General features: G+C 39.0%; 1 protein-coding gene across 1 annotated transcript; it reads right to left on the bottom strand.

Annotated features, from left to right (window-relative positions):
• Positions 1-25,278, bottom strand: retreg1 (reticulophagy regulator 1). Its single transcript, XM_034136059.1, has 9 exons — positions 25,054-25,278; positions 22,525-22,631; positions 19,841-19,871; positions 6,678-6,795; positions 6,094-6,178; positions 5,771-5,893; positions 5,353-5,423; positions 4,334-4,457; positions 1-2,363 (listed from the first exon to the last, which is right to left on the bottom strand). Exons 1-9 carry the CDS (start codon positions 25,248-25,250, stop codon positions 1,843-1,845), a joined length of 1,377 nt encoding a protein of 458 aa, XP_033991950.1. The 5' UTR covers positions 25,251-25,278; the 3' UTR covers positions 1-1,842.
• Positions 25,279-26,082: the final 804 nt, after the last annotated feature.

Here is a 26,082-nt window from a genome sequence, read left to right as displayed (position 1 = left end):
TCTACATTTATCATTTTTATTCAAGAAATATTACAATACCATTATCAGTACATGAAGTACCACACATTATCCCATTAGGTGACATAAGACCCCATCTGAGTGTTATATTTTGTTTTTTTTATTGTGTGCTAGTAGTATAAGTAGTAGTATTAGTAGAAATAGCATTGTAATGCTGCCAATGATTTACATTGTAAAGATTTAAATTCTGCCCCCAAAGAAAAGGCAAGTCCCCGCAAGTGACTGCATACTCATGGGCCCCAAAACATCCCTAATACAGGTACACACAAACTGATTTTATTTAAATGAAGCCACAGATTGAGTTACAACATTTTATTGACATTCTTGAGTTTAATTACATAAAAGTACATTTTGTTAATGCATTTTGGTTCTGACATGTTTAACTGTTCAACTATGTTTTAACTTTGAGTTAAATGCATCAAAGCCACCATGATACAAGATGTATGAAAAACACTAGTATTTTGATCAGTTTATCAAATATTTAAAAAGATATTTTAGATAATGAAGCGTGAACCTGCCTGAACTCTTATTCAGAGTTTTGCACATCTCTTTTTCGTATACAGCTATCACATGTGAGCTAGAAATGAACTGCAGCCACTACAAAGTCCTCTTAGGCACTGATAAACAAACATGTCTATAGTCATATTATGCTAATACAAGGCATTACATGAATCATTCAAGAGGATACATTATACATTGCTGTGTGTCTTTATTATGAAATCAATATATTTAAATGTACAAGGCATGTTAAAGAAACAGTTTTTCGTCTTTTGATGCTCAGTACAGCAAGGTGCCCTACATAGGTGCATCATTAAATAATACTTAAGGTGCACATACAAATAATCCATCTCAAAACATTTAACTTTCAGTTCACTAAAACTACATTTATTTGTCTAATTTTGGATCATCCTATGATGTGAGAGCTTTTCATTGGTGAGCCAAGACTTTTGATACCTGCCGTAGGATTTTACAAAATAAAAGTTGCTTGACTACTTTTCTTAAATCAAGAAAAAAACGTACATATAAAATAAAAAAAGTTAAAAAATAAAATGTTTCCTGGTTTTTAATCCTCCTCAACTTGAGCATTAAAGGTGTTTTGATATTGATTGATTGTACGTCTATGGAATTCTGGGTAATGTAGTTTGATTAATCAGCTGACTTAACTAGAGGCAGAAAGTAGGAACCTAACCTTAAACCACCAACAATCTTTGATAAAAATCCAAAAACCTTCATTAAACCTCCACTAACTTCTATGCCGGGATCAGACTACACTATATCTTTGTATTTACTAATGGTCATGAACTATTAGCATTATGAACCAGTAGGCTGATCAAATTCGATCTGAGCTGGCTCCAGGGAAAATCGGACAAAAACTCTAGGGGTATATAATTAGACACCAAAATAATGTTTAAAAAGATAAATAAATAAATAGATAACTATGCAGTTGCACGTGCAGATTGCACAGTCAACAGCACCCCCGTTTTGTTGTGTTTTTTAAGTGTTTCCTTCCGCTCAGACTTGATCGCACACTTTGTAGGTGATCAAATACCCATTATCGTCCCCACATCTGTCGGATTGGGTATTTTTCTGGCTGATATTGTGTAGTCTGATCTCGGCACTAAGCTAAAATTAATCTGTTTAAAGTGACCTCCATTTTCTACAAACTAAACCGCTTTGAAATGTTGATGTTAGCTCTATAGGAAAATTAAACTTGGAAACATTCTCACAACCCCTAACAGTCCTCAGTGACCACACCACCCCCGCCTCCCCGCCACATGTCCTCTGTAACCTGTTCTCCTCCCTTGTTCATCGTATTTTCATCAATCAGTGGCGTCTCAGGAGTTTGGAGAAGAATCCAGTAGATCCTGGCTGATCACTCTGGGCCTTCTCCTCCTCTTTGGCTTTGACCTTCTCATCTCCCAGCCCAAGCTCCCCTTCCAGTTGCTCCAGCTCTGATTGGTCCAGCAGCTCAAAGTCCTCCATGTCGCTGTCCGACTCCTCGTCCAGCTCCAGCGGCCCAGTGCATTCTGGGAGTCTGGACCGCTCCGAGGCTGAGCTCAGCGCCGTGAAGCCGACCACTGCTTCTATCCTCTCCTGCATGGCGGCTGTGACGGCGGCGGTGATGAAGTCGCTCGCCATCTGGTTTACTATTTCAAGGGCGTTGTCGGTGGGTTGGTCTTTGTGAGGAAAGGGTGTTTGCTTGGATTTGTTCGGCAGCTGAGGTGGAGGCGACGGAAGGCCGAGGCTGAGGTCATCGTCATCGTCGTCGCCATTGGTCGTTGCGCCGTTGTCAAGTGAGGGGAATTCTGGGAGGCCTACAGTGAACGCTTCTTCTCTGTCGAGGTCTGTGAGGTAAAAAAGTAAATGATTGTTTGAAAAATAATGGTAAAACAAGAAAGGGGATTTGGGCCACATGTGGAAAATGTATTGAGATCTGATTAATCTCTTCTAAATCTAATTTCCTTCAGAATTCAGACTATAATCTCCTAATTGAGACTTTTTTCAGAGAATTCTGACTTTAATCGCAAAATTAAATATTTGTTTTACCTTTTGTCAAAACTTATTCCGTAGTAAGAAGAATTTGACGACCATTTGCCAATATATTCACATTAGGCTAGGAGACATTTAATATTAGCTAAGTCCCTTTACTTTGATCACTATCTAATATTTGATCAGTAAGCTCATTATTCTTTACAGAAAATGCATATAGTAACAAGGACAACAACAGTAACAAGAGACTGGAATGTGTCAGTGTATTATTCATATATTTGATATCCAGTATGTTTATAGGAAGTACGATAGATTTTTTTGAATGACAAAAAAATACCTATGAAAGAATCATTAAGATAACTCAACTTCTACTGTTTAAGTTCCCATCAAACGACAACATTGGTTCAGTTCTGTTGCAGCTGTTTAATCAGATGTGCCTCTGTGTTTCTGTTTTTAATCTGTTTTTAATTCTCTGAGCCTCCCTTCAGAGAACATAAGAACAGCCGCGCCCCCCCTCCCAATTATTATTGCTATTATTATTATTGTTGTTGTTGCTATAATGCAGGGGAATTCAATTGCATTTCAAAGAGGTCCAGGAAAATGAAGACTGTTTCTCTCCTCTTATCTCTGTGTGTGTGTTTGAGTGCTGACTCACTGACTGCACCGATTTGATTGGCTGAGTAGCGTCACCTCCTTAAAACTGTAACAATAACTTTTTCAAACCTTTTTATCTTTATGTTTTAAACATATTGTATAAAACTCCCCCACTACTTGGACTATTCCTTGCACCCCTCTAGAATAAGCCCAAATGGTCTCAACCATATTGCATCAGTAACGTGCACTTGTTGTTATAACAAGATTGCAAGGACACTGGTAGCGATCGGACAATTGAGTGTTGTTCAGTTTGTGTGTTGTGGAACATGCGTGTGTCATCCTTATATGCTCCCGGCAACACACTGAACGTCAACTTTGCCTCCTTATTACACTCACCCCTACTTTAGTGGGAACAATGAGTCTGCGTCTTTGATGCACACAGGAATAAACGCAGATCATACTCTTCCTGCAGCCGGCACTTGACCAGCACTTGCTTTTGATCAAAGTCAATGCGGAAAACCCGCACTCACACAGGTAGGTGGAGGTGAAGGGAATGAGCACTTTTACAGCCTTTTTGGCGAGGTCGGGGAACTCGGTCTCCACAGACAGCCAAAAGTGGGCAAGTGTCACTTAAAGTGGACCTATCATGCTATATTTGAATAATATAGTGTAGGACCATACCTATATAAGGCATATTTATACTTTTTTTTCTTTTTTAAATACCAAACAGATCATGCATTTTAGCCATGCCTCATTTTGCTCAATTTGACAATTTCTAGCTCTGGGCAGATTCAGTGAGAACAGCACCATCTACAGGCCTGGCATATGTACTACAGCGTCTCCAGCGCTTTCGAACAGCAATGGCCGTGGCTGTCTCCTCCTGATTGGTGGAGTTGGCCCAATAGCCGTAGGACAGTGTTCAAATCTGGATCAGTTTTTATCAGATCCGTTGCAGCCCCTTTTTTAGAGATTTGGGTATGGAGGAAAATAGAGAGGGTTGTGTTTTCTGACACTTGGTGAGTTCCCTGGAACACCGGGGACACATATTCATGTAGAAAAGACGTACAAAAGTGCATTTTGCATGATAGGTCCCCTTTAACTAATCTTTTTCTCGTTATTTTTTGTCTCACGCTGTGCCTCCCCTGAAGCTCTCTGGCGCCCCCCAGGGGAGGTGCGCCTCACACTTTGAAAACCGCTGATCTATAGGACATAGGGTATAGAGGTGACGTACCCTCTGAGTTCTCAGTCTGTGGTGTGTGTCCTTCTGACAGGTTGAAAGTACCGTTGTCCGTCCACGTCATATCCGACACCTCTGTGTCCGATACCGACATTTCCTTACACACTGTGGAGTCGAGCTGCAGGGAAACACACAAATCATCAAACTCACACCTGAGAGGGTTAGGGTTATGTGTGGAGTTATTGACAAAAGAAGTATTTTCTGGTGTGTAAAGAAAAACGTGTGCATGCTATACACTTTTTTCCAAATCACTGTGTTAATGTGCTCATGAATAAGGAACTAATTACGAATAGAAAGAGGCCTAAATTATGACACTAACTAGAGGGAATTATCACTTTTAGATCTAATCTTGTTGCAACATTACTGATGGGAAAGAGGAACACAATATAAAGCATTCTGCTATATTAATATATAATTGCTACAACAATAACAGGATACAGAAAGAATGCACAGGAAGTGGTTATGTCATTTAACTTAACCAATAAGTAGAGCTTTGTTTTAACTTTGTTAATTATGTAAAGAAGCATTTTGTCAACTCTGGGTTTGACACATTGGGATTTTTAACACAAGGTTTGCATACAGGATAGTGTCCAGAATTAGTTTGTTCAGTTATGATCAAACTCTATCTGAACAATTATGCTGAAAACTCCCGAAAGTCAACTCGAGTCTCACTTAAATCTGAATTACAGAAGTCAAATTCAAATCCAGTGCAACAGAAATCTGACTTTAATCCATGTCTCTATTCCCAACCAAAGTCCTGCTAGCGTGGCGACTCATCCCTCTGCATTACATCCAATGTTTTCAGTAAATGTTGATAGAAAGGGTCTTTTGTTGAGACTTCTGAGGGACTTTACCCAGTGAATGTAATCTGTAGCCTGATGATATTTTGGCAGTCACTTTGGCACAGGCCCTGATGCTGATGCAAATCATGTGTACTGGATTTTAATTAACTTTAACTGGATCCTGTCAGTCAACAGAGGCATCATTCGATTGAGAAAAGATAAAAAGCCAACCTTGGGAAACATGGAGGAGAGGTCCGACTCGATGCCCTCTTTCTCAGTCTGAGCCTGCATGATTCTCTTCTCTGAAAGTAAGAAAACAATAATTCAAATAATTAATTCAAGATTCCTGGACGCCATTTATTAAGATTTCTGCTTTACTATCGAATATAAAAAGTGTACATTAATGTATAATATGTGTAGGTATTTAGGCTTTGATTTTGGTATATCCTCATGAGCCAAGAAAGTTACTTTACATGCATTATAAAAACAATTAGATTTAAATATGTGTATTACTAATATTGCGAATCCATCCAGTTAATACAAGGGGTTTCCATCTGCTGTGTCATTGTTCTTTTATAAAAGCCAAGTCTTGGAAAAAAAACTCTCTGGACGAAACACATTGACATACTTTGTAAAAATGTATAATTACCATGATTTTCTTTGATTTTCTGAATAAACTCTCCGAGGCCAAAGTCCAGCTTCTGCAGAACTGGCTTCAGCCACAAACCAATCTCATGAGATGAAATCAGAGGCCACAGGAAAATGCCCAACACTGCAGTGAAAGGTAAAAAAAACAAGGCAAAAGAAGAAATTGTTGTCAGAGAAACCATTGACATACCAGTAACTGTAACTTTATTTTTGATGCTTTTGATGATACCTTACTAATAAGTTCAGAGGGTGGCCAAATAACTCATTTACATTTCTAGCATTATAGAAATGGTCTAATCATGTGCAAAACTGAAGTGTACTCACCTAGAATATAAGAAATAACAATTCCTGGAATGTAGCGTCCTACGACAGCGACGAAGGTGCACAAACTGCAAACCAGCAGGCAAAACTAGAAGAGATTGGAAGCAAACACAACGACAATGACACCAAAAAACATGTATCTACCGTCAGTAAGTTAGTATACAGCTTGTATCAGTAACATTCTTAGGAAAGGTCAAACATTTTGGAAACACCGTGAATTTAGATTCCTTATATATGAAAGATATTCTTTGTTTAGAAGCTTACACAATTAATTTAGTATAATCAGTTAGTTCATTATCTGATAAGCTCTTACAGGTGGTCAATTGTTATAAAAAAGTATTTGAAGAATTTTAGAATATAGAAAAACTGTAATTTGATGAAATAAAACAATTAAAACTGATTTCTGATTTTTTTTGGGATAAAGCGTTACATAATTTGACTCTTCCCATTACCGTTTGCAGACTTACCGCCTGACAAAACTTGTAAAGTATGACAATGACATGGCTCTCTGCTCTACTTTGGTATCTCAGAATAGAGTTTAGTCTGGGGTCTTTCAGACTCTGCCTTAGTCTGAAACACTACCTTACCTTGCCAGGGTTTTGCTGTTTGAAAGCAGATGTCTCCTGGAGGAAGAGTTTGAGGGAGTTGCTGAGTTGAGGTCCAGTCCCAGACCGGCCGTCCTGACCTGAGTCAATTATCTCCCAGCTATAAGATAACACCAACAGAAGCAATGTTAGTTATCTTTAATAAAACTCACTTTGGCAGTGCCATTTAAAGCATCAGGAGGAAGACAGTTGGATAGTTGGGCATTGAGAGTGTCTGGAGGAGATTTTCATGTTTTGTTCTACGACTAAGCGACTAAATTAATTACTAAACCTCATCACGCTGACACGAGTCATCCATTTGAATAGCGGTGAAGATGCACATCCGTTTGACCGTGATGTAGTTTGTTTATAGCCTAACGTTAGAATTGTATTTGTGTAAGATATCATAAACAATTGTTGGCCAAAGCTTTTTTTCTGTAATATTCCGAAATCCAATGGGGGCAATCTCATTGCTTTTTGTTGAAGGACCCCTTGTGATGCTAACGTCTGGGTCGGCCTACAAACATATGCATTAATTAACTAATTAATCGATAGGTAGTGGTGTAAGAAGAATGTGATTGGTTTACTGCAATGCTGATGACACCCATTTATCTGCTGCTAAAACCAATACTACTTCTAGAACTTGTACGCTTGTAAAAAGTGCATTGACAGAGTTATAATGTTTGGAAGAAAATGTTGTCTTCCTATCACCTATCTATACCCCCTATCCTGTGGGCAATCCCCACAGGAGCAATTTTGGGTGAAGAGTCTTGACCAGGGACACAACGACATGCTGACTGCAGTGGGGTTTGAACCTGTGCTCCCCTGATCCAAACACCAACGCACTAATCAACTGCGCCACACGTTTCCCTATGTTCTATAGCCTCTTTTAGGACTATAATGGCGCTTTTCCACTGCAGGGCCTCGCATGGTTTAAGCGTGCCGTGCCAAACCCGGCCCGCTTTTTTTTGCTTTTCCACTAGGGGTAGTTCCGGCTCAGGGCTACTTTTTCACCTTTTTTCTGGCCCTCCAAAATCGAGGTTCTTGCCGGGCCAACAACCGGGCTGAATATGCTAAACTAGTGACGTAAACACTCTCGACTGCTGAATGGTCAGAGAGAACCGGTGGCAAGGGGAGGCTACAACTACAACAAAATAAACATATTTGACCGTGATTTAATTGTAATACACGTTTCAAAATGATGCCGAAGTAACAACATACTGATACCGGTTAGTAACAACCATGAATTAATGCTTTGACAAGTCTGCAGACAGACGGCAGGCGAAAAACCTTTTAAAATGTGAGTTTTCTGAACGGAGATCGGATCGATCAGGCATAAATAAACCAGCGACTGTATTCGCCATGACACAGACAGTCTGTGGTTTGTACTTGTTTAACTTGTGTCTAGTTTCTGAACAGATATGAGCAGCTGTGAGCTTGAGTGCTAACAGCTAACGGCTGATGTTGGTTTTGTGGTTCTCATTGAAGATGACGTCACGGCTCCGCCTACACTGCGTTACTATAGTTACTGCCCCAGCTACTAAACTGTAATGGAAACGCAGCATAAAGTGAGCCTGGCCTACCAAGGCCTAACTATACCGTACTAAGCCGTGCGAGGCCCTGCAGTGGAAATGCGCCATAAGATCATCTGCTCGTTCTTTTTTTATACAACTTTGAACAGCACTCAGATAAACTTGTGTCCTTTGCATTTGCTTTACATATACATAGGATTGGCTTGTTGATATGTGTACATGGTCATCATGTAATTTCTGACACGGTATACACTATTAAAAATAGTATCAACACTTGACTTTCCAGATGCAGGGATTGAATAGGTTTATTTGCAGGCTTATAATGTTATTGGTTAAGGGTCATTGATAGAGTTTAGTCCAAGGGAAAAGCCTGTCCAATGCAAATGCCATCGTCTAAATTAAGAAGCCGACAATAAAACTGGCGAGATGACTAAATAGACAGGTGGCAGATTGGAAAAGGAACGTGCTTTCCATGCTGTTACTGCCGAGCCACCTAGCGAGGTATGAAACTTTCCCCTGCACCTCAACGTTTTCCAAAAAGCATCTCCTGTTAAAGCTCTATTAACAGCCCTATCACATCACATTAAACTGCTATAAAAGGCACACATGTGGCTCATGTGTAGGTCATGTGCGATAAATAGATAAGGTTGTGAGGCAGCCAAAGCCCTGCTTCTTAGTAGCTTTTGTTCCACTAGCTTAAACTAGCCAATAGGTTTTGATTAATCATTTCATAGTTGATTTAATATTCCTAACATTTTCACAGGACTGTTAATACAAAGGCTCTGAGATAGACATATGGGATGATTTAGTAGGTTGAATCTTTGTTGATTAATGCTAATGTTACTTGTAGTGAACCCTCAGATAAGATAGAGAACATTTTGTGAGGAAAATATTGAGTATTATCACCATATATTAGCAGTAAAGGAGACAGCATTATATGTTTACAACATGTTTGCCCTGTATACAAATGTTTTATGTAATTGCACAATGCTGGCAAATCCTACCTTGATAACAAATATTAATTATAATCAGAGGTGTGAAGTAGTGGAGCAAAAATACTTTTTTCTGGTATCAGTACTTTACTCCACTACTTACTTTTCTGACGACTTTTTACTTTGACTTCTTACATGTTGAACACAAATACCTGTACTTTCTACTTCTTACATTTTGAACACAAATACCTGTACTTTCTACTTCTTACATGTTGAACACAAATACCTGTACTTTCTACTTCTTACATGTTGAACACAAATACCTGTACTTTCTACTTCTCACATTTCCCAAACAGGCTGGTTCCTTTAGTTTGAATGTGTGTTTGGTGGCGTGATCATTATTATTTAGAGTCATTGCGTGCCTATTGATTTGAACACGATCCGTGTATCCATCATTTCCTGGTCTTCTCTAAAGAAGAGGGACCAATGGAAACGTTGTCATGTTGCCGTTGTTCAGCATGGAAACATTCATTAGCTAACAATGACATTATTGTTCTATTAATATAAAGGGAGGTCAGGTACTCTTTAAAACAGCTGCTAGTTATGGGTACTTTTTACTGAAGTACATTTCAAAGCCCATACTTCTTTACTTTTACTTGAGTAAAGGATGTGTGTACTTTTTCCATCTCTGATTATAATACATTTTATTTGGATGCGCCTTAAACGACACCCAATGACACCAGACGTAATTCATAAATACTTATGAAGTTTATGATTAAATATTTTTGGGCATTCCTACATTGCATTCATAGCAATGTTTAAAAAAAACCTATGTTATCCAATATAAATATTTATGTATGTGTGCTATAGGATACATTTAGGCAGAAGACGTGTTAGTCTATAAGTGACTTGAACTGTTGTCCGGGGGACCTGGGGCAATTTCCCCAACACCATTTGGGAAATCTAGCCTAACCAAATTAACAAAACTGTAGGTCTAACAAGGGCAAGGTAAGTGCCTCAACATGTTTCATCAGATTAAGTAACAATGTACTAAATTGAAATCCAACAAACGATGGATTACATACACCTCCAGTGAAAACAGCTGTCCTGTAAACAGCTGGTGTGAAATCACCATAAAGATCGTGTTACAGCAACAGCTAAGCAGGTTCCAGCCAGTTTATACAGCTGTTAGGTTCCTGTGCTAATTAGAAGATGTGGTCTTTAAAAGGGCTTTATGTTTGTCATCTTGAAAGCAACACGCATGAGAGGCCTCGAGAAGATAAAGTATCCCATAAACACCCACCCAAACGCCCAGCCTTGACACATAACCCTGATGACGTAAGGTCAACCGGTTGCCCCCCTCTCACTTTCCAGGCACACTCCTTCAAAAGGAGGCTGATTTCCAGGGAATCATGATGGGTTAAACATGTGACAGCGATAATGAGAAGCACTAATAGCAGTGGGGGATGGAAAGGATCGGTATTGCAATTTCCACGAAAGAAAGACTTGTACCTGGAAAGAGTCTTCCTGGATAAAGTACTGTAAAGTTTCACCATGTCACAGATCTGGCTGTCGACGAATACCAGAGCAGTATTATAAGAGTTAGTTTTGCACTTGCCAGAGTGCAAAATTCAGTTGGACTTCAGTAAGACGCCATGAAGGGTGGATTTATATTCCCATCTGTCTCTCTGACTGCTTCTGTCCCCAGTGAATTACATTTAGCCATTTTAATCCAGAAGCATTTGCACAATTTGAGGGGCTGCAAATCCTGAATTTTTTTAGCCCTCGTGTCACATGCTGTCTGAGCTCCATAAACATTTTGTATACCAACAACTGTTTCAATGCTCCAGATATTTACAGACCACCATCCACTGATCTGTCAATCAATGCGGAAAAGAAGAAGTGTCAGACACCATAGTCTGACGACGTCACTCCAGACAGATAAATGTCCAACTTTCAACAGAGAACTTGTCCCGTCAGAGGCATCCCAGGTGGAAAAGCAGGGCAGCGGCAACACATGAGCAGCTGACGGGCAGATGTCACTTTTTACCCAACCCCTGATCTCTGAAACAACACAAGAAGCAGCGTGTCTGAGCCTCTAACAAGCCCGGTGACGGTGCTTTAAAAATAGAGCGAGAAAAACAATGTGAGGAATGGCGACAAAAACATCCAAGCTCTTCACTCGTGATTAGGAAGAAGCTGAGGTCTAAATATGTTTACCCCGACTCTGATGCAACTAATACCTGTTTATGTTCCATGTACAGCCACATATACATTGAGCTGACCTAAGCAGGTTGAGTTTACGGTTTTCTAAAGGCCCGTCTGGCCATGACATGAATCCAACAGGAGCAGGTAATATAAGACGAAGGTGTTATGGAAGGAAGGGGAGAGATGACGCAGCGATGTGTGCCGCTTTCCAAGTAGATCCATGCTCTGATGTTCATGTTGTTGACCTATTTAAATTGAAAGTAAGAGTAGAATGTGCCAAAGATGTGAGCCAACTTTCCTCCTCATGAGATAAGGTGAAAAAATAGCCTGCGTACGTTAAACACTGATTGCACAATCCAAACACAGACAAGAACAAGACTGCAGTCCTCTAAGTGTGGAAACTTATTAAGTATTCAAAGGTCTGAAAGGTTTACCAAAATCACCAAATTAAGACAAAAAAAGAACAATTCTCAGAGCTTTATCCTATCTCCATGAAATCTGTGAGGCTTTCATCTAAAAACCTATACTTTAAAAACGAAATTGTCAGCATGGCAAGAGGTTAGTGAGAAAATAAAAACTGAAATGTTATTTGGGGTGAAAAGACCCTTTAAATTCTTGTTTACTTTCTTCACTAGATCACAACAAACTCCACATACCTCAGTCCTGCCCCACAATCTTCAGAAGACATCTCAAGAGCTTCAGGTGCCTTCAGAAGGTTTGAATTCTCTTTTAAAAGCAGCCAAACCCTGGATATTCAAGACGATGGAGAGAGCTACAACTTATCTTTGCAGTTCAAAAAAATGCCAGCAAAAATGAAGGGTCGAGCCAACTTTGTTTTTAAGTGCCACACGGCGCGAGAGCAGCTTGTGTTTATCCTCAATGAAGCCCCGGTTGGAGTATTTCAAGCGGCCTCGTCTAAAAATACCCAGGTCACACTACATTCCTACTGGCAGCCATCAGGAGGACAGAGGGATGGGGTTAAGGGGTGTAGAAACAGCAACACCCTCCACCACCAACCCCAACACCAACACCAACAAGACATCAACCCAAACACGCCTCCTCAGTGTCAGTGACATCCGCATTAGAGGGGTCATGTGACTGTTGATGAAGGGGTTTCCTAAACACCTGGGAAATTAACTTTCTTGCCGAGAGTCAGATGAGAAGATGTCAGTCAATATCAGTATGAGGGTAATGAAGCTATACTGCCATTAACTACCTGATTTAGCTTAGCATAACAACTGTCCAAAGGTTACAGAACCAACCACACCAAACCTCCAGAAAGAGCATTGGGCGTTGAAGCAAATGTTCGTAGTGGCCGAGTGGTGGTTCTACAACTTTAGTGGCAGTTTGTGATGTCATTGGGCCCAAAAAGACTTTTCCCATTTACTTACATTCAAAAGGGAGATGTCTGTAAATCAGCGTATCGTTTTTTTTATTACAAAACCAACTACCCAGTACGAACACTTTCACTTCCATTGGTAGAAGTCGTTTTAAGTTTTGCATACACACATCCGAGTCCAATCCATGTTCTCAACTCTTAACTTGCAAGTGAAAAGGCAAGGTTAACGGAAAAGGGTACGGGAAAAGAAAGGGTAATATAATTTAATATATATTAAGAAATACAGTATATAGTTTTTGAGGTCTATATGTTGGAGTAGTACACACTTTTGTTTATGTGAAGAATCTACCAGTGCCTGACTGGTCCCCAAAATGAGGCAATAAAACTTGATTACCATGAACATTTTAAACATCTTGACATATTGTATTGTGGAAAACTGGACCAGAAACTGATCCACAATTAGACAAAGTGTTGGCTGATATTTCAATATGTCTTTATACTAAACCATGATTGAAATATTTAATGTACATCATCTATGCATCCTTCAAATGTTATTATGCAGCTTGGATCCAAAAAAATTAGATACATGTATAGCTTAGTTTAATTTTGAAACTGACTTCAAAGTGATCCAAATATATGTATAATATTCAACACAAATATTTATGGGTAATAAATACACAAATATTATGACACCATGACTCTTGGTTATATATGACTTGATCATTTGACTGTGATGAAACTCTCGTGTATGGTTTGTTGTTTTGTTTTCTACCAGTTGGCCTCTTTCCAATCAGACGCTTCACTCTGAAGCACACCCCCCTCTGTGGCAAGTGATCTGATTGGCTCGACTGCCTCATGTCACACCTCTGAAACAGCTCAGACAGTGGAGAAACAGCTGAGTCACACACACACACACACACACACACACACACACACACACACACACACACACACACACACACACACACACACACACACACACACACACACACACACACACACACACACACACACACACACACACACACACACACACAGGTTTCACAACTCTTAAGACACTTGTGTTTGTTGTGGGAACAAAAAGCAGCACAGCAAGTGTTTCCTAGAAACAACAAAAACAACATCCAGCTAATGGTCATGTGACGTTGGTCCACATGCTGAACTTACTCCATAATCACACACAAGATGATGGTCATGCTTTATGTGTGTCATCCATGATGCAGGTATATTATAATTAAGGATCTTACTTTCCTCAAATGTAAGAAAATCATTCAGAATCCCACAACTTGCTCTCATGCTCTTTGTATCTAATAATGCAGGAAAGATATTCTTCGTGATTCTAATTCAGGATCCTTTTTCCTGAAATGTAGAAAAATCACTCAAACCGTAAATATATCTGTGTTTATATTTTGAATTGAATGTATTATTGTTCTGTTTTGTTTTATGTATAAAGTGTACAATTGTGAGTTTGTACTATGAGCGAAGTGCGATTGGTGAGTTGCAAGTAATTGCAAAAGTAAACCCTAAAATAATTACAGATAGGGTTAGGGTTAAAGAATTTAAAAGTGATTTAAATGCCACCTCTATATATAAGGTTTAGTTGTCAGAAACTAGAAGAAACAAACGTTATATTTTTATTTAATATAATTCAGGAATCCTTTTTCCTGAAATGTAGAAAAATCACTTAAAACCTTAAATATATTTGTGTTTGTATATTTATTTTATGTTATTGAATGTATTATTTTTCCGTTTTGTTTTATGTAAAAAGTATAAAGTATGTAATATCATGAGTTTGTATGTGCGAAATGCGATCTGTGAACATAGTTGATAAATAAGTTATTAATTGTTACTAACTAAAGACTAAAATATGTCAAAAAAGAAAAAACGAATGAATATTTTCTGATACCAAAACCACTACAGATAGGGTTAGGGTTAAATAATTTAAAAGTCATTTAAAAGTCATTTAAATGCCACCTCTATATATAAGGTTGAGTTGTCAGAAACGATAAGAAACCAACGTTAACTCTCGGTAGGAAACACTTTGTTGAGCCATTAAAAAAACCAAATACATAAGTTGGTCCCGATAGATGGCCAATGCTATGTTTTGGACTACATCCACAGCGACGGCTCAAACATCCCAGCTGTCAGCTCACATTTTGAGTCAGCGGCTAATCTCCCACAAGCCTTTGCATGAGACTCGCTCTGAGCCTGATGTACAACTACCCACAATCCTCTCTGACAGGCAGCAGCAGGTGACAACAACACAATCCAAAACACTCTGCTGGCCAAATGTCACAGAGAGGAAGCTAAGAGGGTAGAGTGGAACTAGATATGTAAATTAGAATAGAAGGAGCATGTAGTGAATCCAACTGCTAACAGTCGAACATTAGATAAATGAAAGATACGTTAAGAGTTTATAAGGTACAGGATAAACTTTAATGCACATTATAGGCATCATATAAGAAGGCTTTATAGCAGAGCAGTTGCATGTGATTGCATAAAGTACTTAAATGGATAACAAGCATTGATTTGAACCTAAAGCACAATGTTGTCCTTATCCTCACCAAAAAGTTATATTTGTGCATTGAAATGTATGAAAAACTGTATAAAGGTAACAGGTGCAAACTGGGGTGCAAAAATGATGAACAGGTAATGTGAAGTATCATAGTTTGAAGCGTAAAGCCAATAACAAATCTGACGTATTTGACGAGTTGGGTTTGAAATCTTATTCAAGATTATCATATTCATGTATTTGCCTTTTTATCTGCACGGTCCCCTTTGCTGTACAACGTAAATATCCCCACTGTAGGACAAATAAAGGATTTCTGATTTCTGGGAGTTCCCCTACAAATGAGTTAGCAATAACTTCAGTAACCCTCTTTCTCCCCGAAGACTTCATCAACACGGAAGAGATATTCAGCTCAATTGTCCTGATTGTATTCAGTCTTTTTAACTTCTATTGTTATAATTTTGATATGGAATCCCAGCTCGTGTTTTTATACCCAAACTCGCCCCTGACCTGGCTTCACCCGGCTTTATGTTATATAACACAGATGTGTTGTATCCAGCCTGGCGCCCACAAATCCCTCTCACCTCCTCTCAATCCCACCGAGCCTTTAGCGCTGGCATCGAGTAACAAACATAAACACATTCCTTCAAATGAGGGCACGAGAGTAAACCAGGTGACATATATTAATATTGTTTCTTCTAAATTTGACAACATGTTGTTATAATGAGAAGCGGTTAGGGATTTGGGTTAGGGTCATTTCCATCTGCAGTCCCTGGGCATGTACAAACATATCAACAAACATTAAAAACATTTAATAATACCGTAAAAAAATAAAATAAGGCTCCACAGGAACAACAGCACGGTCACATGACTTCACGTCACCACCGCTAAGCTAAAGGAGGCTAATGTTGGGCTATGAAGGAACTACAGCACGGTCACATGACTTCACGTCACCACCGCTAAGCTAAAGGTGGCTAATGTTGGGCTATAAAGGAACTACAGCATGGTCACATGACTTCACGTCACCACCGCTAAGCTAAAGGTGGCTAATGTTGGGCTATAAAGGAACTACAGCACGGTCACATGACTTCACGTCACCACCGCTAAGCTAAAGGAGGCTAATGTTGGGCTATAAAGGAACTACAGCACGGTCACATGAATTCACATCACCACCGCTAAGCTAAAGGCGGCTAATGTTGGGCTATAAAGGAACTACAGCACTGTCACATGACTTCACGTTAACACCGCTAAGCTAAAGGTGGCTAATGTTGGGCTATAAAAGGAACTACAGCACGGTCACATGACTTCCCGTTACCACCGCTAAGCTAAAGGAGGCTAATGTTTGGCTATGAAGGAACAACAGCACGGTCACATGACTTCACGTCACCACCGCTAAGCTAAAGGCGGCTAATGTTGGGCTATGAAGGAACTACAGCACGGTCACATGACTTCACGTCACCACCGCTAAGCTAAAGGAGGCTAATGTTGGGCTATGAAGGAACTACAGCACGGTCACATGACTTCACGTCACCACCGCTAAGCTAAAGGTGGCTAATGTTGGGCTATAAAGGAACTACAGCACGGTCACATGACTTCACGTCACCACCGCTAAGCTAAAGGCGGCTAATGTTGGGCTATAAAAAGAACTACAGCACGGTCACATGACTTCCCGTCACCACCGCTAAGCTAAAGGCGGCTAATGTTGGGCTATAAAGGAACTACAGCACGGTCACATGACTTCACGTCACCACTGCTAAGCTAAAGGAGGCTAATGTTGGGCTATAAAGGAACTACAGCACGGTCACATGACTTCACGTCACCACCGCTAAGCTAACGGCGGCTAATGTTGGGCTATAAAGGAACTACAGCATGGTCACATGACTTCACGTCACCACTGCTAAGCTAAAGGAGGCTAATGTTGGGCTATAAAGGAACTACAGCACGGTCACATGACTTCACGTTAACACCGCTAAGCTAAAGGTGGCTAATGTTGGGCTATAAAAGGAACTACAGCACGGTCACATGACTTCCCGTCACCACCGCTAAGCTAAAGGTGGCTAATGTTAGGCTATAAAAGGAACTACAGCACGGTCACATGACTTCACGTTAACACCGCTAAGCTAAAGGTGGCTAATGTTGGGCTATAAAAGGAACTACAGCACGGTCACATGACTTCCCGTCACCACCGTCACTCTAAAATGAAAATTGTAAATAAGCCATCTGTATGTAAAAAACCACCTGTATGTAAATTGTAAATAAGCCATCTGTATGTCAAATATGTCTTATATGTCTTAAATGATATGATGAATTGGAAATGGGGGACCCTGATGTAAACAAGACGAAAGTCTTTCTCTGGTCTGCATCCCCTTAACAATTGTATGTTTTGAGCTGTACTGTACTGTACCCAATATACAAGCTGTTAATAAACTTTTCAATCAATCAATCAATCAACCGCTAAGCTAAAGGTGGCTAATGTTAGGCTATAAAAGGAACTACAGCACGGTCACATGCCTGACGTATTTTATGTCCTAGAACAAACATCTCTTCAGCTTGTGTTACCACAGACCTTATTTCAACCAAAAACTTGACTTCAAGATGATGGATCTCATAGTTCCTGGGATGCTAACTCTTTTCTCGGTTTAGGACTTTTTACTGCACCACTCTCTACATGTAGACATTGTTTTATTTTAATAATATTTGAAAAAAGCTAAGTACAAAAAGATTTCTTAACAACAATGTCCCAAACAGAGCTTAGAGCATATCACTGAATAAGATTCTATCCTGCACAGAAACATGCTGTGTGACAGGTCGTCTGCCTTTCATATCGTTTTCAGTGTCATAAAACCCAAAACACAAACATGTCTTCCCTACAGTGTCCCCCCTCTCGACAAATGTCTCATGTTAACACTTTATCACAAGGTGAGTCAGTGATTTGTGAGGTGAAACTGAGCCGTCACATGGTCAGTCGGAGAGGATTAGATCAGAGTCATGCGTGAGCTGCAGCTTCTCCACAGTGTAGATATGAGAGCAGTGTTTCCCACAGGATTATAAATGTAATGCTATGGTGGACACACCTCTGCACGTCTAGGGGTGAAGATCATATTTCCAAATTAAAGAGTCCTCTCCTACGCACTAAGCACAAAAACGGGAGAGACGAGAAACTGCGACACCGTTGGCAGAAGGAAGAATGGATACAATACAATAGCTTGTGTGAAAGGAGCTCACAATGGAAAGGATTAGCAACCGGATGTTGATGTCACCAGTTCTGGGTAAAGCGTCACAGTAATATGTTTTGGGGCCTCATTTATAAACGGTGCGTACGCTCAAAAGATGGCGTGCGCCAGTTTCTAAGCAATGTTTGCGATTTATAAAAAACAAACTTGACGGGAAAATTTGCGGTCCTCCACGGACACTCTGACCCATGCGTACGCACTAAGCACAAAAACGGGAGAGACGAGAAACTGCGACACCGTTGGCAGAAGGAAGAATGGAGAGAAATATGTGGAAATAATACTATAAATAAAATGTTACCTCTCATTTATCATATGTGAAGAATTCATTTGCAAACATTGATTAAATCCAATCTTAAAATGATTAAACAAACGCCTGTTTGCGACTCCTCAGTGCACACAAAACCCAATTTGGAGAAATAAATAAATACGGATATGTTATTGAAAACCACCTCGAATATGTTGTCTTTATGTTATGACATGTATTCTCATAAATGATGCGGTATGCAGAAGGACAGAATAACGTCTAAACTGAGGCCGTTTTGCATTTCTATAGGTTGTAGATACGAGCATGGTTTTATATACTATCACGTTTAATCATGTTTTATGCCGTTTGCTAAGACTTGATAAGTCACTCTTAAAACACAGGAGGTATGGAAACTAAGAACACCATATATTTGGTAGATTGTGCAGCTAATATAACACAACACATTAGTTGTATTTCCTTTAAATGGTAGATTATGGATATATAGTTGCTGCCGGGGGATTGAGACGCACAGGCTGCAGTGGAGACGCTGCGCACAGCTGAAAAAAAATAAACATGAATTGACTCCACTCCGCAGGGATCCCCCGATACTTTCTTACAGTTTCACATCAAGGGGGGGGGGTCTCCTGTCCCCGGCACAAACATACTGACACACTGCCTGAGGAAGGTTATGTGTATTTGGTCATTAACTTTTTTCGGACCACTTATTTATTTATTTTGGTGACGATCCAACCTCCATGCTGCTACTCTGGTTCAAACTGCATCCACCTAAACCATTTGTCTCCACCTTCCCAAAAGGACCAAAATCTGACACGTTGTGACATTTCTTTTTAAGCAGAATAGAGTTTATTTTTTAATACATTTAAAAAACAGCCACATTCTGGACATTCTATTTATTTATTTTGTCATTATTTTCCTTTACAGTTGTATAAGGTTGTTCTTGGCCAGTTCAAATCAAAAGCCCATGACACACCTCAAGCTTGGCCACGCCCACACACACACACACACACACACACACACACACACACACACACACACACACACACACACACACACACCACACACACACACACACACACACACACACACACACACACACACACACACACACACACACACACACACACACACACACACACACACAGTCCTACCTTGTCGTCATGCTGCGCCATAAGTGAGCTCCTGTGGGAGAGAAGAGATCTATTATTCATCACTGAGGAGGTCACCTCACTGGAGAACAGCATACAAATGACTGATAAAAAATAGGATACTGTGTAAACCGATAGTGGTTGACAATATAGAAAAGGCAGTTCTAACAACATGAAATATTTCTTTCTGACGGTTATAATTTTGACAAATACTGTGCTCTTAAACACGTGTTGTGGCTGTCGAGCTAATTAAAACTATTTTGCTTTTAAATCGCTGACCTCTACTGGTTTAATTCACAAAGTTTTTGTTGTAGAGTGAGCAAGCTGGGGTTTCTATTTATATTGCTATTGGACATTTTGCACTTTACATCAAAGCCAGATTGTTTTATGTAGAAATAACTCATGCGCCTAAAGGACAACATGTGAGCTGTAGGTGCATAGACGCTGCAGATAACAAACTTCTGGAGTAATACACTGACTAAGTACCCCACTTCAAAACATCCAATCTATCCCTTTAAAGTGCACTGTCTCTTTAATTGGTGTCCATTTACAATAAACAAATATTAAGTGCACGAGGGTCAGAGCCACAGAGCTAAGATGTAAAAAATGAAGAGCTGTTGTTATGTTTCTTTGGATAATAGAAACCTAATATGTTTATAAAGACATCAATGACATGAGGAATACATGCGTCTAGGTAGAAGTGCAATAGTTCATGTTCAGGCTGATGAGTCTGACTCTTCCTCATGTCAGACTCGTCCTCTCTCATCAGGCTAACGAGTCAGGGGGAAATCATCAGGACTAACATCAAGCATCTTAAATAAACCGCTGCCGTTGTTATTCAGTTAGCATTCGTCTCTGATTTGGGCTTTACATTACATAACATTTCGGTGTTGCTTTCATCCGAAGCGACTTAAAGGTCCCCTGTCATGCTTTTCCGGTTATTACCCGTCCCCTTGTGTGTTATGAAGGTTTTTATGCATGTAAACGGTCTGCAGAGTCAAAAACCCTCAAAATACACCCTGTAGCGAGTACAACTCTAACACAGAAATGACCTCCCCAAAACGCCTCGTTGGAGATTTCTCATTTTCTTCCTGGGTATTGCTACGTAGGGATACCCAGTAGCCACGCCCAGAGCTACGGCCGCACCCTCTGCCAGCCTTTCACGAAACAAAGCTTCCCAAACCGTTCAGCGATTCATGCCGGATATGTACAGCGTAGGGCACTGAAGTTAAGTGCAATCCACCATGAACAGTACGTAGCTAACAAGTACATTAGCTTTAAAATAAGCTTTTTAAGTTGGCATGCATTAGCTTCAAATAAGCAACACCTGCTACAAGTGAGTGCTAGATGAAGAAAATAGAATATCTTTATGAATTGATTGCAGTCAAAACAGATGGGTTTTCAGTCTGTGACAAAGATGTGTAAGTATCTAATGGAAAGTCGTTTTCTACACTAAAAAACACTGTTAATAGGACTTATTAAACATCTGTAGTAGCTGCATCCTCCGGTCTTGTGCATAGATGTTGTACCTCCAATGTCTTCGGCTAAAGTGCATTGACATGTTTTGCACCCTTACCGTGTTAGCTACAGAGTCACCTGAAACAAGTCTATTTAATAAGCATGGAAGACTTTAAAAAACAGCATAAAGAGTAGGGGTGGGGGAAATAATCGATAACGCATAGTATCGCGATACTTTGCGTGGCGATATTGTATCGATACACGGACGCCAAGTATCGATATTTTATTATATCAACTTTTTATTTTTTTTCATATAATCTGTAGCATATCCCTCCGAAAGATGGTCGTATATAAAACAGGAAGTTACGTTAAGACATGTATACAATCGCAATGAAAGTAACAAAAACAATGCCATCTCCTTTTCAGGTTCAAAGAACACAACTTAGGTTGTTTACATAAACTATTCATATTGAAAATACATGTTTTAACCAGGAAGGGACGACGGACATGGATATGACCCATGTGATTTGCAATATCGCAATATATCGTATCGCAATACTTAGCATATCGTAGAATCGCAATACTATCGTATCATGGCTTAAGTATCGCGAGAGTATCGTATCGTGGGGACTCTGGTGATTCCCACCCCTAATAAAGAGTGCAACTAAATACTGCTAATTCATTGTTTGATTGTATTTGCTTCTGTACCGGCCCAGTGTCTCTTGTAAGAGACTTTCTGAATCTCAATGGAGAAAATCCACGTAAAAAAAAGGAAAAAATACAAAATACAAATAAAAGAAATTCTAGTTTATAATGATTCTTGATTCATTTTGCAGCTAAAGTGACGTATTAATTGTTTAGTCTTTACATCTGTATTTCACATTCATGTCATAAAGTCTTCTTTCTCTGACCAACAGCCTTAAACCGCAAATTATTTGTATATACATGGCAAGAAAGTGAAGCTGCTTTTAACAATTGAGGGGTATAAACGACTTTTAAGTCCAAACCAATATTAGGATTTATACAAAAATTAACACCTTTATTGATAATCGTTAGTTAGTTTTTTGCCCATAGGGTGGAGCATTCATGTATTTGGAATTTATGTACTTGCATCCTCCCTTTGTGTTTTCTGATAGAAATAGATATGTTTACCCAGGATATAAATCAGGTTTGTAATTGATTTGTGTTTTCTGAGAGATATTTGTACCCAGGTGTGTTGTTGTTGTTACCTGTGGATCTGGACCGAGCAATGTCTCTGACGGTCACCGTGACGACCAGCAGGGCCAGCAGGAGGAAGAGGAGGCTGAATCCTCGGAGAGAGGTGAAGGCCACAAACCTGAAGGAAATAAAAGTTTCACCAACATCACAAAACATTTGTATCAGTGCAGGGCTGTGCGATTATGTCAAAAATCATAATTACGATTATTTTGGTCAATAATTGATATCACGATTATTAAATACGATTATTCATTGACTTTGAAAAACATCCATTTATTGTACTTTAAAACAAATACAAATAATAATTTGAACAGTATCTTTTTAACTGTTGATTACCCTGAACGTATAATTCAACTGAAAAACCAATACAAAAATAAATAAAATAAATTATACATTTATATAAATAATATCAAAATAATAAATACCAATAAACAAGATCAACAAATATTTTGGAGCGCACGCACTTCAACAAGCTACTAAACATATATAAATATGATAAATACAAATAAATTAGATCAAATATGTTGCAGTGCACAACCTAGCAAAACAAAATAATTGTTTTTTTCGATTATGTTGTTTTCGTAATTGTGGCAGGCCAAAATCGTAATTGCGATTAAAATACGATTAATTGCACAGCCCTATATCAGTGCATGGCTGGTGTTTAAGGGTTTATGCAGAAGGGTAATCATTTTTTGCTTTGAAATGTTGGTGTGTAGTTTTTCATCTTTGCTGTTGGATTCTTGTTGCTGTACTAATGGACCTTCGCTGTTAAATACCATTACCATTACTGGTGAATTAATATATACAATGTTTAACACAGCTGTACCATATTTTATACCATAATCGGCTGATTCCAGTGTCCAAGATTTTGGCATTTTCCCAACAATATTTCATTTTGTCTCAGCGCAGAAATGTAATCATACAATGCAATTTAAGCAACTAAATATATAGGGTATGTGGGGGAAATATTTTCCAAGGCCCATAACTTTGACCCAGTGTATCAGTTCAAACTGTCCTGACTGAGCACACGCACCTGTAGCCTTGGCTGCTGTGCTCTCAGTGTTTTGTCTCCCTGTTCCTGCCTGTTGGCGTCAGCTGATAGAGGTGTTATGGTTCTATCTTGTTCTGCACAATGTGGATTCTTCTCTCAGAACTAGCTAAATACACGGGTCTGGGGTAGAGATCCTCAGAATTGATTTGGTATCTCAACCTGTGGTCAGATCGTGGCTCATGACATGTCTTGTGAATTCTCCGGCTGAAGCTCCAAATAAACCATCAGTGTTTGCCATCAAAGCTCCAGCTCTCCTCGTGTCTCTCTGAGTCCTGTCTCCCATTGCTTCAGAAGTTTCCCCCACAGGCTATAGACTCAGAGTATATAGGCTACATTGGGATATCATTTTTTAAATATACGTAATGACAAGAAATGTAATACTCCAGAACTAACAGGATAAATCGTGTCAAATATTAACAAACACCTGACATTTTTAAAGTTATAGTTATAGGCCCAATTAAGTGGCACCATAACATAGAAAGTATCAAATTTATTTTGGTCAATATTGGTCGATATTAAAGGAACTGAAAAAGGAAACCCATTGTAACCCTTTAAAACATTATTATGGGAGGAAAAAACAAGATCTGTAGACTTCATTTAAAATAATAAACACTATGTTAAATACAAATGACTGAAAACCATGTACATTTCTCATATATTTTGCACATTTTTGTCCTATTCTACCTCTTTTTAAATGGCAGAACGTTTCCACTTTAAATTCTGATATACTGGACATATTTTTCAGGGTTATTTCTCATATTCTAATTTCTTTCTTTTAACCATTTATTTTTAAAATTGTATAATAGTTTTTTTTTACCACCTCATTCCTTACTGTGTTCATGTATGTACCATTATACCCCAAAGCAAATTTCTTGCATGTGTACTTAGAAATAAACCTGTTTCTGATTGTATTAGTATAGTATGATATTTTCCTGAGGTTTGGGGTCATTTTCGGAGGTGTAATTAGGTATATCATTTGCTTATATATAATTTGTAAGTCAATAATATGGTTGTTTATCAATTTGATACTGCTTAAGTTTGTGCAGTATCATAATTCTCATTTAATTATTATTATTTTTTATTATTTTTATGTGCAATATGTATAATATTATATATATATAGATGCTAATAACTGTGTAATATATACCTGGCTGCTAAATCCTCAGAACTGTTACAGGATGTGTTTTTTGTAAATTGTGTAACTTTTTTTATTATCATTTTTTTTTATCTTTAATACTTTTGTATGCATGCTTACATTAAGCTGTCTTTGGCTATTTTCTGCTGTAACAATGTAAATGTCCCCTCTGTGGGACTAATAAAGGTATTCTGATTCTGTTTCATAATTCTCATTTCATTGTTATTATAATTTGTTTTATTATTATTGTTTTACACGTTCGAAATAAATCCAATCCAAATCAAATCAAATCAAATGATAATGTTTCCTGCAGTGTTAGTGTTGGGAGGAATATCCCTGCGTCATGGTTCCTACCAGATCACCGCGTTGGCTGCAGCGAGCAGAGCTGAGGTCCTGCACGGTCTCTGCCTCCAGTTCACCAGGCCGGAGAGACGACTTCCTCCGCGGCCGGACAGTGGCTCCTCGCCTCGCTCTCCCCGGATCAGAGGCACCGCCGGCCGGGCAGATGCCTCCCCGCAGCCAGCTGTTCCTGGTTCCCGGTTCCCCAGCATCGGAAGACTCTCCGGGGCCCCTCGCTCTCTGCCGCTCCTTCAGCAGAGAACCGGTGTCAAGCTCACAGCAGGGGGTATCATCGCAGTTCTGGTGCTGGATTTTCAAAATAAAAGTCACAAAATTGAAACAACAATTGAAATGTACCGTTGTTTATTAGTGTTGGGAAGCGGCAGAGGTGGGAGAAGTACTTGAGTAAAAGTAGAAATACTCAGATCTTGTACTTGAGTAAAAGTAGAAGTACCCAGATCTTGTACTTGAGTAAAAGTAGAAGTACCAGAGTATAGGAATACTCGGTTACAGTAAAAGTGCTGCATTCAAAATGTTCCTCAAGTAAAAGTAGAAAAGTATTATCATCAAAATATAGTGAAAGTAGCGACAGTAAAAGTAGTCATTGTGCAGATTGGTCCATTTCAGAATAATATATATGATATGTTTTATAATTATTGATCATTAAAGTGTTATCAAAGATGTAGAGGTGCAGCTAATTGTAACTACTTCATTACCTTAATGCATCTAATCACGTCTGAAAACTGTAAAGTATTTCACTAAAACATGTTAAAAAATGACAATAAAGGCTCCTTGACAAGCCCATACTCCTCAAAAGTATAAACAGATACAATATAATTCATAGGATAAGAGGGGATAAAAACACAATTCCTTCCAAAAAAACAATTCAAAAAAACTATCTTTGACACAAACCTATGATTAGATGCTGGTTTTCTCTAAAAACGACCATAGATAAAGTAAAGTAAACAGTAGAATAATAATTGTAGTAAATTGCATTTCAGAGACAGTAATGGTAGTTTTCCATTTTATATTGTGTGTTTTATT

Source organism: Trematomus bernacchii, unplaced genomic scaffold (genome assembly GCF_902827165.1).
Source record: "Trematomus bernacchii unplaced genomic scaffold, fTreBer1.1, whole genome shotgun sequence".
NCBI classification, from domain to species: domain Eukaryota; kingdom Metazoa; phylum Chordata; class Actinopteri; order Perciformes; family Nototheniidae; genus Trematomus; species Trematomus bernacchii.
The sequence above is the reverse complement of the archived record's forward strand: the minus strand, read 5'-3'. Positions and strand labels throughout refer to the sequence as shown.

Bases quoted from the DNA above. Each gene is read 5' to 3' on its own strand.
- retreg1 (XM_034136059.1), bottom strand. From the start codon at position 25,250: ATGCTGGGGAACCGGGAACCAGGAACAGCTGGCTGCGGGGAGGCATCT. The intron at 5,894-6,093 runs GTGAGTACACTT...CTTTCACTGCAG, and splicing joins TGTTATTTCTTATATTCTAG to TGTTGGGCATTTTCCTGTGG. The intron at 5,424-5,770 runs GTAATTATACAT...TCTTACTTTCAG, and splicing joins GAAAATCAAAGAAAATCATG to AGAAGAGAATCATGCAGGCT.